Here is a 16,047-nt window from a genome sequence, read left to right as displayed (position 1 = left end):
TTGCTTTTCATATTAATAATGCTATCATACCGACTAGTAAAAAATATAATTGAATATCAACATAATATGATAACATTTGTCCACCTGTCTAAACTTCTTTCTTGAGGACTAAGCTAGGGCACTTTTTTACATTGGAAAAACACGTGACACATCACTTACCAAAAATGTTATTAAATCAAAATTTGAACAGTTAATTTTAATACGACCTAATTTATTTATACTTAGTGTGAAACTACTAGATAACTAGCTTTTAGCGCTTTCTCATTTACCTTTGTGTAATCTAGCTGGCTACCTAGCTATCTATCTATTAGCTATCTAGCTAGCGGCTTTCTATCTATCTAAGTTACTTCCGGGTTGAGTGAACGCAGGCGCGTGTGGCTGCCGCTGCTGACTCACAAAAAAACTTACCATGTGACTGTAAAGCGACATTAAGAGTTTTGAAAGGCGCTTGTAAATAAAAAGTATTATTATCACTCGGCACCGTGCCGAAGTTGGATAGCTTCTCGCCAAACACCAGGCAGAATGGAGAAGGCGTGGTCTCATAGAAAGATAGCTTTCACTGAACAGATATTACCTTGAGCTCGCCGTCTTTGCTGTCTTTTTCCCCCACCAGAATCTTATACAGAGCCAAATTCGGAGTTTGCAATTGCCTTTTTTTAAACGTCTTGACTGTCACCGCCACATCTCACGTGCATCACTAAGTCTCTCGGAGGAAAGAGACAATGAGCTACGTGTTGCTACCCGGACGAATATTTCATTACCCCGCTAGTCTTTACAGCACGCCGGACAATGACCACATTTGATAAGAAATGTACGCATAAATGTTTGATAAAAAATAAAATTTAAAAAAGTTACATTGGATATATTCTCACGGCACACATGACGATATCTCAAGCATACAAGTTCAGTCTCACGATTTGGTCGGGAGACTCACGATTTTGACCAGCTATTGACACAATACACAGTTCATGTGTAAGGTGAAATAAAAGAAAATGTAAAAAAATACATTTTATACTATTTGAATGCATAAATAAACGATGAAAGCATTTTGTTTTATTTACTTCTACTTTTGATTGATTCATTTTTAGAATTTCATGTTTTCCACCCCAAATGTCCAGTTCATCGGTCCAATTCATCGGATGCTCATAGATATGTATCTTCCCTCAGACGTTTCAGTACTTCTGATTACTCTGCCAATTCATTGAACAGTGACTATTTCTTGGTGAAGTTTTGAGTTGTCAGAGGAGCGTATCATTTAACAGGAAATCATGGAATGACAATTGATGAAAACCCAACACAACTGAGTCCATTTGAATTGGATTGGATATGACTTTATTAGTCTCACAGTGGAGAAATTTACAATTCAAATTCAACAGTATTTTTATTGATACTTTCTACTGGTAGAGACTAATCGTTTTGATGAACATACTGGGCAAGATTTAAAAACTCATTTCATAACTAGCATAAAAAATACTGTAAAGAATGAAAAATAAAAAAAATACTATGGAAAAAGAAACGTTTTCAGACAAATCAGGGCTGATATATCATGTCTAAGATCTTTTTTATCACCAGCACACTTGTGTCCCTTAAAGTTACTCTTCTAGGAGAAACCTTGACTACAGTCTGAGCACACAGTGTTATTCTATGGTGTGTGATCTTTTGTGATATGTTAATGTTGATTTATGAGCGAATCTCTGACCACAGAGTGAACAGGGAAAGGGTTTCTCACCAGTGTGTTTTCTTGTGTGGCTTGTTAAGTTTCCCTTCAGAGAGAATTTTTTACCGCACACCGAGCAGGCAAATGGTTTTTCACCAGTATGAATTCTCATGTGAATTTTGACGGTTCCTTTTGTTGAGAAGCTTTGACCACAAACTGAGCAGGGAAAGGGTCTTTCTCCAGTGTGTTTTCTTTCGTGACATAATAAGGATTCCTTCTTATAGTATCTCTTACCACAGACTGAACAGGAAAAGGGGCTGTCACCAGTGTGTATTCTTATGTGGCTTTTCAAAGCCCCCTTCCTGGCGAATCTATGACCACACACTGAGCAGGCAAATGGTTTTTCACCAGTATGTTTTCTCATATGACTTTTGATGGATTCCTTTTTTGAGAACCTTTGACCACATACTGAACAGGGAAAGGGTTTCTCTCCAGTGTGCCTTGTCGAGTGGGTTGTTAGAGCTTGTTTGCGAGAGAACGACTCCCCGCAAACTGTGCAGGTAAATGGTTTTTCGCCTGTGTGCGTCCGTTGATGGCAATTTAGATTTCCCTTACGGGAGAATCTTTGGCCACAAACTGGACAAGCAAAAGGTTTTTCGCCGGTGTGTGTTTTGGTATGAGACAGTAAGGCTCCCTTTTGAGTGAATGTTTGACCACAAACTGAGCAGAGGAAGAGATTATCCTCAGTGTGTGTTTTCATGTGTTTTTTCAAGCTCCGTTCTACACAGAATATTTCGTCACAAACAGCACAGGCAAAAGATTTTTCTCCAGTGTGTTCTCTTTGGTGTACTGTCAAGAGATATTTCCGTGAGAATGTCTTACTACAAACGGAGCAGGCATAAGGTTTCTCTCCAGTGTGCATTCTGAAGTGTATTTTCAGATAATCTTTACGACAGAATGTTTTGCCACAAATTGAGCAGGTTATAGGTTTCCTACGAGTTCGGCTAATCACATGACTCTTCAAATTGCACTCATAATCTACATTTTTCGCCAAGTGTTCGTCGCCGTCATCATCGTGAGCTTGTGATATTGCGCCATCATTCTCTGATATGGGAGCAAAGAGTTCATCTTCTGGTGATCCTCCACTGTGGCCTCGATCACTCTGTGTTGTCATGCGTTGAATAAAGGTACTGCTTGATGGTTGCACCACTCTGTTATCCTCATTTTGATCTTCATCACTTAGACCTTCATCTGTACACTCCCAAGGAACCCCAGTTAATCGGACCTTGATATATTCCTGCTCTTCCTCATCAGATTTAATAAGGGGAGGGTCTTGATCCATCACATCCTCTTTAATGTGCAGGAACGCTTCTTCTTCCTGCTCCCCCTTGATTTTGAGGGGTTCTATATCCCTCACGTCCTCTTTCATGGCAGGGGGTTTAGACTGAATGTCTGTTGAAATTGGATTAAGATCGTCACTGATGTCTGTGTCTGCAAGACGCAGTAAGAAAAATTCAGATCAGCTACGTCATGACCTTAGTCCACAATCTACATATATCAATTTTATTGGGTACAATGAAAAAAAATCACATGAAAAAAATTAAATCATATAGCAGAAAATATTATTTAATATAAATACCGTATTGGAAGTCTTGTTCCTCCTCTTTGATTTTGAGGGGATAATTATCCTCCACTTCTTTCATGTAATAGGATTTAGATTGAATGTCTGAAATTGGATGAAGACAATAAGACAAATGCATATCAGCCACGTCATTTCTTTTCATGTATCAATTTTATTGGGTACAATAAAAATAATCACACAAAAAAATTACAATAATAAAGAGGAGAAAATATTAATTAATATAAATACCGTATTGGAACTCTTCTTCCTCCTCCTGTTTAATTTTGAGGGGCTCTTTATCCTCCACTTCTTCTTTCATGTAAAAGGATTGAGATTGAACGTCTGAAATTGGATTAAGACAAATGCCTATCAGCCACATCATTTCTCTTTGTGTATCGATGTTATTGGGTACAATAAAATAATTACATAAAAAAATGTAAAATACCATAACATGTTCATATGAATACCGTATTGGCCTGAATATAAGATGGCCCTGATTATAAGATGACCTGCTTTTTTAAGACTCAAGTTTGAGAAAAAAAGACATTGAAAACACATTGTTATATACCTGACAATATGTCTTAAACAGATAACAATATATTTGAGAAAAATCACGTTATTTTGCCTCATTTAAATATTAATTAAAAAAAAAAGAAAATTTAAATGCATCCAAAATCAGAATGTTCCTCCTTTTTTTGCCGAGTCCCCCAACGCTATTTTTTTCTTTCTTTTTCCTGTTCCCATTTTCGACTTGCAGTACATGTTTTCATTTGGGATGTATTTGTATCCATTGTTGTTTTTCTTTTAGTTCTTATTTTATGACTGCATATTCCAAATAAACTTCAATTAAAAATATATATATCTAAAAAAATATTCAGCAGTGATATATCAATGAGAAGGTTTCTTCAGCCGTCATCTGTACTTCTTTGAAGGTGTCGGACGTTTCATTTCCTATCCAAGAGGCTTTATCAGCGAACTATATATATACAGTAAAGTCTCGTTATATCGATAGCGGATATATCGATAGCGGATATATCGATAGTCCCGGTTATATCGATACTATTTCTATGCACGCACGGAGAAAATTACATGCAAACAGGGTCGGATATATCGATAGTCCCGGTTATATCGATATTTTTTCGGACTCCCTTGAATATCGATATAACGAGACTTTACTGTATATTTTTTGCTAGTAGTTTTGGCCCTATATATATCCCTACTGCCCAGACGTGGCGGTGCCAGACTCTGCTATGATTGGTCCCTGCTTTCAGGTTGGGGGGAGCAGAGGACTACTCCTTGCGGCTACACTCATTACTTCTATTGACCTGACTGATTACTTCTATTGACCTGCCTGAGTATGGGGTCTAAGACTGGCCTGATTGCGCTATTGACCTGGTATGACCTCATCAGCATAACTAAGCCTATGTTGCTTAATAAGTCGTTTGTAGGAACCATCCAAATTGAACCTCACCACCACTTGGCGATTTAGTGAAGGGTGAAGATACTAAAAGGAGAGGAGTAGCAGTACCTTACATTGCAGGGGGTTCTGAAAAACTAAGAGTCCTTCCAAAGTAATGTCGTTTGTTCAATACATTTTAATAATGAAAATTGTTAAAGCAATACATTGGGGAGACTAAACAAATTCTCAAAAAAAGACTATCAACATCGCGGGGATAATACCAGTGGGCCTCAATCTGCAGTACATATGCACCTAAAAGCTAGCAACCACTCATTTGACGACAATTAGGTGAAAATTTTAGCGAAAGACTTCTGAGCATAGGCTTAGTTATGCTGATGAGTTGATACCAGAGCAATAGCGCAATCAGACCAGTCATAGACCCCATACTCAGGCAGGACAATAGAAGTAATCAGTCAGGACGATAGAAGTAATAAGTCAGGACAATAGAAGCAATCAGTGTAGCCGAAGGGAGTAGTCCTCTGCTCGCCCCAACTTGAGAGCAGGGACCAATCATAGCAGAGTCTGACACTGCCACGTCTGGACAGTAGGAATATATAATTTACAACAGATTCTTTTGTTACAAACAGTGGCTTTTTACCTAAAAAAAGCCACTGTCTGTAAGAAAAGAATCTGTTGTAAATTAGATATCAGGTAGACAGTATGAACTTACCACAAACAGTAGGAATATATATATATAGGGCTAAAACTACCAGCAAAAAAAAAATAAAAAAAGTTGTATTAAGTTCATCCTGTCTACTTGATATCCAATTTAAAACAGATTCTTATCTTACAGACAGTGTATTGTCAGTCAGTGTTCAAATACCTGACATGTTTCGACGTCTACAAGGCGGAAGTAGACGCCGAAACATGTCAGGTATTTAAAAACACTGTCTATAAGATAAGAATCTGTTTTAAATTAAATTTAAAAAAAACGTTTTAGTTCGCTGATGAAGCCTCTTGGATAAGAAGCGAAACATCCGACACCTTCAAAGAAGTACAGATGACGGCTGAAGAAACCTTCTCATCGATTGACTACTCCTGTACGACTGAGAGCTAACACAGACGTACAGCAGTGATATACTTATTTATACATGGACAATTACTGGACCAAACACGCTCGGAGCATAGCACAGTTACATATTTTCAAAACAGGCTATGCACGCTGAGTAAAACTGGAATAATTTGCCCACAAGCCTTTTAGATACGTATTCTAAAATGGCGTAAACCAACCTGCTGTGTGTAACCCAACTCGCGGTTTCTTCAAAACTCCATCCATCCATTGACTTTGCCTGTCGCGCTCCTGTTTTGTTCCACAACAGTTCCCTTCGTCCTCTTCTCTTCGACTTGACCACATTTTTCACACAACACTCGTCACTTTTTACGCCAACTTGATGTCCGCCTTGCGATGTTTTGCACACAAACGCGTCTACTGGTTAGCAACTAGCCAAGTTGGCTAAGCTAAAGTAGCTAAAATCTCAGACGGTCTACGATTCTTCAACGTGCGCTCGCAGGAGTCGAAGTGGGTACGAAAATTTAGCTGATAAAAGATTACTCCATCGGATTAAAATCAGGTATCTTGTTTTTATGCTACAGAGACGTTCGATACTAATACCAGACTACTTTCGTGCAGTACCAGTCAAGGGTGGTTAAAGGGCAACATCATCATTGTTTAAGTTACTTCCGGTTTGAGTGAACGCTGTCGCTCCGCCTCCCCGCAGAAAAACATTATTGCGTGACTGTAAAGTGTCTTTGAGTTTGAGAGTTTAGAAAGGAATTTATTATTTTATGACTGCATATTTCAAATTCATTTCAATCAAAAAATATATAGTATCTATAAAAAATCGGCAGCAATATAAATAATTCTACGTGGGCAACTGCACGCTAGGAGCACAGAACAGTTAAATATTTTCATTTCAGATTTTCAAAACATGCCACGCCAAGATGAGTAAAACTGTCATAAATAGGACATAATCCTTTTAGATATTCTAAAATGGTGTAAACAAAACTGCTATTTGTCTGTGTAAGCACTCAGTCGTACATGCGGGAGTGGTCCATTGATGAAGTCCGAGATGGCGCCTGAGAAGGCAGGTGTCAGCAAGTGCTCTCATGAGACTTGCTTTTTTGTCTTTTTTTTTTGTCACTTTGTGTTGTTGTGCGTTGTTTGGAACGGAGACTCGACGTGTCTTTGTGTTGTTATATTATTTGTGATTTAGTTTTTATTTGACTTCAAGATGGGGCCACAAGGTGGCTGCCTTTCCAGCAGCTCCTGTATTTTCTTTTTTTCTTCATTTTTTCCTTTTATAACTTTGCTGCTGTGAAATGTATTTTTTTTTCCACTGTGAGACGAATAAAAGCACATGCAATCCAATAGGTTTCTTCAGCCGTTATCTGTACTTCTTTGAGGGTGTCGGACGTTTCGCTTCTCATCAAATAGGCTTCATTAGCGAATTAACTTTTTTTGCTGGTAGCTCTGGCCCGATACATATAGGTGGCGTGCAAGAGCTCTGCTTTGATAGGTCCCTGCTCTAAGGTTGGGGTGTACTGACGGATTATGGTCAATGATAAATGCCTAGGGGTTTTCAAAATTCACATCACTTCCAGCATCATCATCAACTCAAAAACAAGACTTTGTGAATATTTAGCGATGATTTAAAAAAGTCAAATATAGCTATATGTGGTAGAATCTTTGTAAAATGCAGTCAGTAGAAGTAATTTGAAGTGATTTTATAAATTGTGGACACAACTTGTCGGGTGGTGTCTGTGATGCTTTAATACTGTACCAATGTGATCTAGTTCAAGGCAATTTTTAAGACAAATATATACAATTTTATTTTGTTTGGAAATAGTTATCTGGGGCTTAGTAAACCTCTTTGACATAGTAGTTTGTCTTTTGTCTCACGCAATTAAACACACACGTTTACAAATATATACAATCATGGACTGCAAATATTTGTTAACCTTGTTTTAAGATGGGTTTTTATTTTTATATTTAATTTTATTGTAGCACCCCATGTTTTACTCCATGTGAAGGCACATTCAGCCCTTTATTTACAGTTCAGCAATGTGTTTATCTTGATCATGACTTGACTTGATCACTCAGTACATGCAATTAAAAAAAAACGTCGTAGATTTGGTGTTACACAACTTCAATCAATCCTTTAATTATTGGATCATTCCTTTCATCACTTTGCTGCTGTGAAATGTAAATTTCTCCACTGTGAGACTAATAAAGGCAAATCCAATCCAATCCAATATGCACGAAAATCAGTGGGCAGGGAAAATGCCTTTAAATGTTATAACACCAGTTCTCATTTGCAGCACATGGCCACAGGAGCCTTTTAAAAGGTACACACAATATATTAAGGTTGATAAAATACAATAAGCTAAGTAGAATACAATTGTGACTTTTTTGTAACTCCCTCAGTCAGACAGAAGTCACTGAAAAGTTTGAGGCCAAAGTTGATTTTTGTTGACAGTTCTACTTAGCAATACTTTTATCACTAGCACACTTGTGTCTTTTAAAGTTACTCTTCTGATAGAATCCTTGACCACAGTCTGAGCACTCATAGGGTATTATCCAGTGTGTTCTTGTGTGACATACTAAAGTTCCCTTCTGAGAGAATCTCTGACCGCAGACTGAACAGGAAAAGGGTTTCTCACCAGTGTGTGTTCTTGTGTGACTTGTTAAGTTTCCCTTTAGAGAGAATCTTTGATCGCACACTGAGCAGGCAAATGGTTTTTCACCAGTATGAGTTCTCATATGATTTTGGACGGATCCCTTTTTTGAGAACTTTTGACCGCAAACCAAGCAGGGAAATGGTTTCTCTCCACTGTGTGTTCTTTTGTGAGCAATCAAAACATGCCGACGGTAGAAACCTTGATGGCAAATTGAGCAGGCAAACGGCCTCTCTCCAGTGTGCTTTCTCGAGTGTGATGTCAGAGCTTGTTTGCGAGAGAACGTTTGCCCGCAAACGGAGCAGGCAAATGGTTTTTCGCCTGTGTGCGTCCTTGTATGACTTTTTAGATTTCTCTCATGAGAGAATTTTTGGCCACAAACTAAACAAGCAAAAGGTTTTTCACCAGTGTGTTTTCTAATATGAATCATTAAAGCTCCTCTTTGAGTGAATCTTTGACCACATTCTGAGCAGGTTAAACATTTTTCACCGGTGTGTGTTCTCCTGTGTATATTTAAGTGTTCATTTTCAGGGAATCCCTGACCACAAACAGAGCAAAAGAAGGGATTATGCCCAGTGTGGGTCCTCATGTGTCTTTTCAAGCTCCCATTCACAGAGAATGTTTGGTCACAAACAGTACAGGCAAAGGGTTTTTCTCCAGTGTGTGTTCTTTGGTGGACTGTCAAGACATGGCTCCGCGAAAATGTCTGACCGCAAACAGAGCAGCCAAATGGCTTCTCTCCAGTGTGTTTTCTTGAGTGTGTCGTCAGCGAGTGTTTACGAGAGAAGGTTTGGCCACAAACGGAGCAGATGAAAGGTTTCTCACCAGTTTGGCTAATCACATGACTCTTCAAATTGCACTCATAATCTACATCTTTCACAAAATGTTTGTCGTCACTGTGAATGTCTGACATTGCGGCATCACTCTCTGATAGCGGAGCGAAGAGTTCATCTTCTGGTGATCCTCCACGGTGATATCGATCACTCTCTGTTGTCATGTGTTGATTTAAGGTCCTGTATGGTGGTTCCGTCACTCTGCTATCCTCACTTTCATATTTAACACTTAGATCTTCATCTGTACACTTCCAAGAAATACCAGTTAATTGGACCTTGATATCTTCTTGCTCTTCCTCATCAGCTTTAATTAGGGGAGGGTCTTGATCCATCACATCCTCTTTAATGTGCAGGAACGCTTCTTCTTCCTCCTGCTCCTCCTTGATTTTGAGGGGTTCTTTATCCCTCACGTCCGCTTTAATGCCAGGGGGTTTGGACTGAATGTCTGTTGAAATTGGATTAAGCTCATCATTGATGTCTGCGAGACGCAGGAAGAAATATTCATATCAGCCACGTCATGACCTTCGTCCACAATCTACATGTATCAATTTTATTGGGTACAATAAAAATAATCACATCATTTTTTTAATCATATAGCAGAAAATATTAATATAAATACCATATTGGAACTCTTCTTCCTCCTCCTGTTTAATTTTGAGGGGCTCTTTATCCTCCACTTCTTCCTTCAAGTCAGAGGATTTAGATTGAATGTCTGAAATTGAATGAAGACAATAAAACAAATACATATCAGCCACGTCATTTCTCTTCATGTAGCAATGTTACTTGGGTACAATAAAGATAATCACAAAAAAATTACAATAATAAAGAGGAGAAAATATTAATTAATATAAATACCATATTGGAACTCTTCTTCCTCCTCCTGTTTAATTTTGAGGGGCTCTTTGTCCTCCACTTCTTCTTTCATGTAAAATGATTGAGATTGAATGTCTGAAATTGGATTAAGACAATTTCTGTCAACCACATAATTTCTATTCATGTATCAATGTTATTGGGTACAATAAAAATAATCGCATGAAAAAATGTAAAATACCACAACACGTTCATATGAATACCGTATTGGCCCGAATATATGACGACCCGCTTTTTCAAGACTCAAGTTTGAAAAAATACTTTGAAAACCAACACATTGCTACACAGGAAATAATGACAGTACACCTGAGACAAAAATTACAATATATTTGACAAAAATCACAATATGTTGCCTTATTTAAATCTTAATGTCGGAACATTTAAGTATGTCAACTCAAATGTAATCACATTCATAAATGACTGGCCATCGCCTCCACTTGTTTTTTTTTTTAATATGGATCAGACAAGTGTCTGCAAAATGCATACAACATCAGAATGTTCCTCCTTTTTTGCAAGTACCCCCCACACATTTTTTTCTTTCTTTGGTCTCGTAGTGAATTGGTATAATTTATCAACCCCAAATATAAGACAACCCACACTTTTTCACTAATGTCAATGCAAAAAAAACATCTTATAATCGGGCCAATACAGTAATGCAATTTGTGATTATTAATTTGGTATCTTTGACTTGGGTGACTGTAAATTTGACTGTGTCCTGTTCCCATTTTCGACTTGCAGTACATGTTCATTTGGGATATATTTTTATTGATTTTGTTTTCATTTTAGCGCTTATTTTATGACTGCATATTCCAAATACACTTCAACAAAAAAACATATTTTAATATTCAGCAGCGATATAATTATACATGGGCAACTGCTGAACGAAACAGACTCGGAGCACAGAAGACTTTAACATTGTCATCTTATATTTTCGAAACATGCCATGCAAGCAGAGTAAAACTGGAATAATTTGCCCACAAGGCTTTTCGATACGTATTCTAAAATGGCGCAAACAAACCTGCTGTGTGGAACCCAACTCGTGGTTTCTTCAAAACTTCATCCATCCATTGACTTTGCCTATCGCTCTCCCGTTTTGTTCCACAAAAGTTCCCATAGTCATCTTCGGTTCTACTTTCCGACATTTTCACCCAACACTCGTCACTTTTTACGCCAACTTGCTATCCGCCTTGCGATGTTTTGCACACAAACGCGTCTGTCTACTGGTTAGCAACTAGCCAAGTTGGCTAAGCTAAAGTAGCTAAAAGCTAAGACGGTCTGCGATTCTTTCACGTGCGCTCGGAGGGGTCGAAGTGGGTACGAACATTTAGCAGATAAAAGATTACTCCATCGGATTAAAATCGGGCATCCCGTTTAGATGCCACACAGACGTTCGATACTAATTCAGGACAACTTTAGTGTAGGGCTTGTGCTCGCGTGGTTCAAAAACTTGTAAAGAGGAAGAAGATCATCGTCATTGTTTGAGTCACTTCCGGTTTGAGTGAACGCTGCCACTGCTCCTCCCCGCAGATAACGTTATTGCGTGACTGTAAACCTGTGACCTTGAGTGTTTTGAAAGACACTTAAAAATGTAATGTATTATGATTATTAGTTGCAGACTACAACTAATAATAATAAAATAATACTAATAAAAACAAATGAAGCAAAGGAAAACATTTGCAAAGTGAAAATGTATTTATTCATTTATTTTTGTATGTGTGTGTTTATTTCATGTAGCTATTTCCTTATTTATTTATATCGTTATTTTAGTTCTTTTTGTATTTGTGTCTGTATTTATTTACTTGTTATTTGTTTATTTATTTATTTAAGGGAAATACATGCCCATTTCATGGTAAGATCAGATGGTCAAATGGTGAGTATAGTTTTGCTTTTTTGATTGTTTCTGTGCCGATGACCATTTTGTGTTTGGGAGCCTATTACTGAGCGAGTTGCTTGTTCTGTAGCCACAAAGGGACATAAGTCTTCATGTGCCGGTCCCGAGCCCGGATAAAAAGAGGGTTGTGTCAGGAAGGGCATCCAACGTAAAAGCTTGGCCAAAACAAACATGCGGATCATACCTCTGAAGATGGAGGTCACTGATTTGCTGTGGCGACCCCTTGAAGGGAAAAGCCGAAAGGAAAAGAATAAAATAACGTGCGGTGAGGTTCATGGCTGGTGAGGCACTCACGTCATCAGTCAGATTTACAAACAAAACTCGACAGAGTAGCTTATATACCATTTCATTGGCAACAGTTGACGCGTTTTGTTTACAATGTCATGTCAGCATTCTTTATACATACAAACTATAGCATAGAAAAAAAACAATACAAAAAAAACGTTAGCATTCTACCTTTATTTAGACATGTAAATGAAGTCCATGCGCCGCTCCTTCTGAAGAAAGGCATTGATAACATCTTTGTAGAAGCCTTCCTTATCTTTCTTCAGTTTTAAAAGTCTCTCTGTCTCAATGGAGATCACTGCCAGTGAAGAAAGTTGTCCTCGATCAGTCCTGTTCCGATTGTATGTTTTCAGTCTTTTCAGTGCTGAGAATGACCGCTCCACTGATGCTGTAGTAGCTGGAACAGTGAGAACGAGCTGGAGCAACTTTGTCGCCTCAGGAATAGTTTGAATGAGATCCTTCTGGGCCAAAAAGCTGAGAAGCTCTCCAGGAGATTTACATCGATCCCTCACCGTTCGTGAGCTATACAGTCCAACGAGATCCGCCTTTAGCTTCCCAAAGTTAAAGAACCTGTCATATTTTGAAAGGCTCTGCAGTTTCACGTCATCAAAATGTTTCGCCATTTCACCGAATTTTGCGCAGTCCACCAAACCAAGAAAAGCCAGCTCACCAAAATGATCAAACCTTGCCTTCATTTGACAGCTTATGTTCTCCAGAATGTTACAAAACATCCGTTTTCGTTCACCTCTAATCAAATGTATACGTCTGTCTTCACTTTCCTTCAGGCCCAGTGTGCTGCACTTCTGCTCAAATTGTTCACAGAAACTGTCGAAATTCAGTTTCATATGCTCAAGAGCTGCAACAGTGTCGCGGATGCGTGCAAGACAATATTTAATGTCCATCATTTTGTTTTGCAGCACTCTAAAAAGTGTGTCAGTTTCATTGAAAATGACCTCATACGCCATAAGGAGAAAGCATGTTGATGCTTTTGACAGCCACCGATCGTATCCTGCTGCCATCATCAGCGTGTCATTATCCCAGCTGTCGGGATTTTCCGTAATTACCTGAAATAATGTGCGCAGATCATTTTGGTGCATGCTTATTGTCTGCAGCAGCCTGGAGTTAGAGCTCAATCTTGGAGGTGCTGCTCTGGGTAAACGGCGCTTGACGACATCATCCAGCAAGTGAGTGCACTTTGTGGACTTACTGAAAAATGCCGCTAGTCCCTCAGCTGTTTTAAAAAACGTGCGACATTCGGGAATGCATTTTGCTGAATGCAAGAGCACCAAGTTCAGTTTGTGTGCGTAACAGTGCATAAACATGGCTTCGGGCACTTTTTCTTGAATTTTAGCTTGCACACCATTAAGTTCTGAGGCCATGACAGCGGCTCCATCATATGTCTGAGCGACAAGCTTATCAACACAGTGATATTTTTCCAACACTCCCAGGACGTACTCAGCAATGGCAGGAGCGCGTCTGTCCTCACTCACGTCGTCAAAGCCCAAAAACGCTTCCTTCACCTCACAGCCTGCTTCAGATGTCGATACATACCGTAATATGACCGAAATTTTAGCCTTGTTTGTCACATCTGTGGTCTGATCTACTTCTACGGCAACAAATGGCGCTCCGCCGATCTCCTTTTTAATGTCATTTCTAATGACATCACCAACTGCTTCGATTAAATTGTCCTGTGTTCTGTCTGACAGGCCAGAAAATACAGAGGATGTCTCCAAATGCATCGCTAGCCTGTCATCTTTCTCAGCGAAAGCATGCAATAGTTCAACATAGTTGCCACGATTAGCAGAGCCTTTACTGTCATCATTTCCACGAAATGCCAGCTGTTGTTTGGCAAGGAAGCAGGTGGCGTTGATGAGATCTTTTAAAATCTCTCGGTTCTCCTTTACTTTAGAATTGTGGATGGTGATGTTGAGTCTTCGCTGTTCATCCAAAGCCAAGTCGTTCCTGGACTTCCGGAACGTTTTTAGTGCGATTTGACAATGAATGTGCGCGGTCGACCTCTCGTGTTTGATGAGACTTCGTTGTAAATTTTTCAGGTCGCAATATCCAATTTGAGACCAGACATTGTCAGAAGTTGAGAACAGAAGGCAGGAAAAGCAGAAAAGGCAGTTTCTTACTGGACATCCACACAGCCAGCCTTTTCGTGTGTACCAGTCTGTCTGAAAAGAACGGGTGTTCTGTCCTGTTGTCTTTAGCAAACCTTTGAGCGCCGGTGTTGGTCTTCCTTTAATTATTATCTCCTGCTTTGATTGAAAGTCCAGTTTAGAAAATTGTTTCAATTTAGATATGTAATCTTCTTCTTCTTCCTGCTCCTCCTTGATTTTGAGGTGTTCTTCATCCCTCAAGTCGTCTTTAATGCCAGGGGGTTTGGACTCAATGTCTGTTGAAATTGGATTAAGCTCATCACTGATGTCTGCAAGATGCAGTAAGAAATATTCATATGAGCCGTTGTCATGACCTTAGTCCACAATCTACATGTATCAATTCTATTGGGTATAATAAAAATAATCACATGAAAAAAACATAACATCTTATAGCAGAAAATATTAACATAAATACCGTATTGGGACGCTTCTTCCTCCTCCTCTTTGATTTTGAAAGGATCTTGATCCTCCACTTCTTCCTTCATGTAACAGGATTTATATTGAATGTCTGAAATTGGATGAAGACAATAAGACAAATGAATATTAGCCATGCCATTTCTCATGTATCAATGTTATGGGGTACAATAAAAATAATCACAGAAAAAATTTAAAATAATAAAGGAGAAAATATTAATATAAATACCGTATTGGAACTCTTCTTCCTCCTCCTGTTTAATTTTGAGGGGCTCTTTATCCTCCACTTCTTTCATGTAAAAGGATTGAGATTGAATGAAGACAATACCTATCAGCCACATAATTTCTCTTCATATCTTCAAAATATAATTATAATATAATTATACATGGGCAACTGCTGAACGAAACAGGCTCGGAGCACAGAAGAGTTTAATCTTTTCATTTTATATTTTACAAACATGCCACGCAAGCCGAGTAAAACTGGAATAATTTGCCCACAAGCCTTTTAGAAACGTATTCTAAAATGGCGTAAACAAACCTGCTGTGTGTAACCCAACTCGTGGTTTCTTCAAAACTCCATCCATCCATTGACTTTCCCTGTCGCTCTCCCGTTTTGTTCCACAAAAGTTCCCATCGTCCTCTTCTGTTCTACTTTCCCACATTTTCACCCAACACTCGTCACTTTTTACGCCACCTTGATATCCGCGTTGCAATGTTTTGCTCACAAACGCGTCGACTGGTTAGGAACTAGCCAAGTTGGCTAAGCTAAAGTAGCTAAAAGCACAGACGGTCTGCGATTCTTTAATGTGCGTTCGGAGGGGTCGAAGTGGGTACGGACATTTAGTAGATAAAATATTACAACGGATTCAAATCGGGCATCCCGTTTTGATGCGACAGAGACGTTCGATACTAATTCAGGACTACTTTAGTGTAGCGCCCGTGCGAGGGTCGTTAGACTTGTGAAGAGGATCGTCGTCATTGTTTCAGTTACTTCCGGGTTAAGTGAAGGATGCCGCTCCTCCTCCCCGCAGAAAACAACGTTATTGCGTGACTGTAACGTCTCCTTGAGAGTTTTGATAGGCACTTAAAAATGAAATGTATTATTAGTATTATTAGTTGTAGACTACGACAAACAAATAATAATAATATGTTCGCTGACGAAGCCTCATGGATGGGAGGC

General features: G+C 38.9%; 3 protein-coding genes across 6 annotated transcripts; all 3 read right to left on the bottom strand.

Annotated features, from left to right (window-relative positions):
• Positions 1-1,320: 1,320 nt before the first annotated feature.
• LOC148884601 (uncharacterized) lies at positions 1,321-6,434 on the bottom strand. Its single transcript, XM_089021298.1, has 4 exons — positions 5,968-6,434; positions 3,528-3,620; positions 3,297-3,383; positions 1,321-3,148 (listed from the first exon to the last, which is right to left on the bottom strand). Exons 1-4 carry the CDS (start codon positions 6,089-6,091, stop codon positions 1,638-1,640), a joined length of 1,815 nt encoding a protein of 604 aa, XP_088877424.1. The 5' UTR covers positions 6,092-6,434; the 3' UTR covers positions 1,321-1,637.
• Positions 6,435-8,259: 1,825 nt separating this feature from the next.
• On the bottom strand, positions 8,260-11,580 carry LOC148884600 (uncharacterized). The gene is given in 5 exon segments (XM_089021305.1): positions 8,260-8,465; positions 8,468-9,723; positions 9,865-9,957; positions 10,101-10,193; positions 11,134-11,580. Coding segments are annotated over 5 exon segments (1,638 nt in total). The 5' UTR covers positions 11,258-11,580; the 3' UTR covers positions 8,260-8,393.
• Positions 11,581-12,446: 866 nt separating this feature from the next.
• Positions 12,447-15,830, bottom strand: LOC148884599 (zinc finger MYM-type protein 1-like). Of its 4 annotated transcripts, none has more exons than XM_089021291.1 (4): positions 15,406-15,830; positions 15,097-15,195; positions 14,869-14,961; positions 12,447-14,722 (listed from the first exon to the last, which is right to left on the bottom strand). In XM_089021291.1, the coding sequence occupies exons 1-4, from the start codon at positions 15,527-15,529 to the stop codon at positions 12,465-12,467; spliced, it is 2,574 nt and encodes an 857-aa protein (XP_088877417.1). In that variant the 5' UTR covers positions 15,530-15,830; the 3' UTR covers positions 12,447-12,464. The 4 variants fall into 4 exon arrangements, with proteins under 4 accessions (XP_088877417.1, XP_088877418.1, XP_088877419.1 ...); XM_089021292.1 differs by having other exon boundaries at positions 12,447-14,689; XM_089021293.1 differs by having other exon boundaries at positions 15,097-15,159.
• Positions 15,831-16,047: the final 217 nt, after the last annotated feature.

This window comes from Hippocampus bargibanti, linkage group LG18 (genome assembly GCF_051943395.1).
Source record: "Hippocampus bargibanti isolate YZ-2025 linkage group LG18, ASM5194339v1, whole genome shotgun sequence".
NCBI lineage: Eukaryota > Metazoa > Chordata > Actinopteri > Syngnathiformes > Syngnathidae > Hippocampus > Hippocampus bargibanti.
The sequence above is the reverse complement of the archived record's forward strand: the minus strand, read 5'-3'. Positions and strand labels throughout refer to the sequence as shown.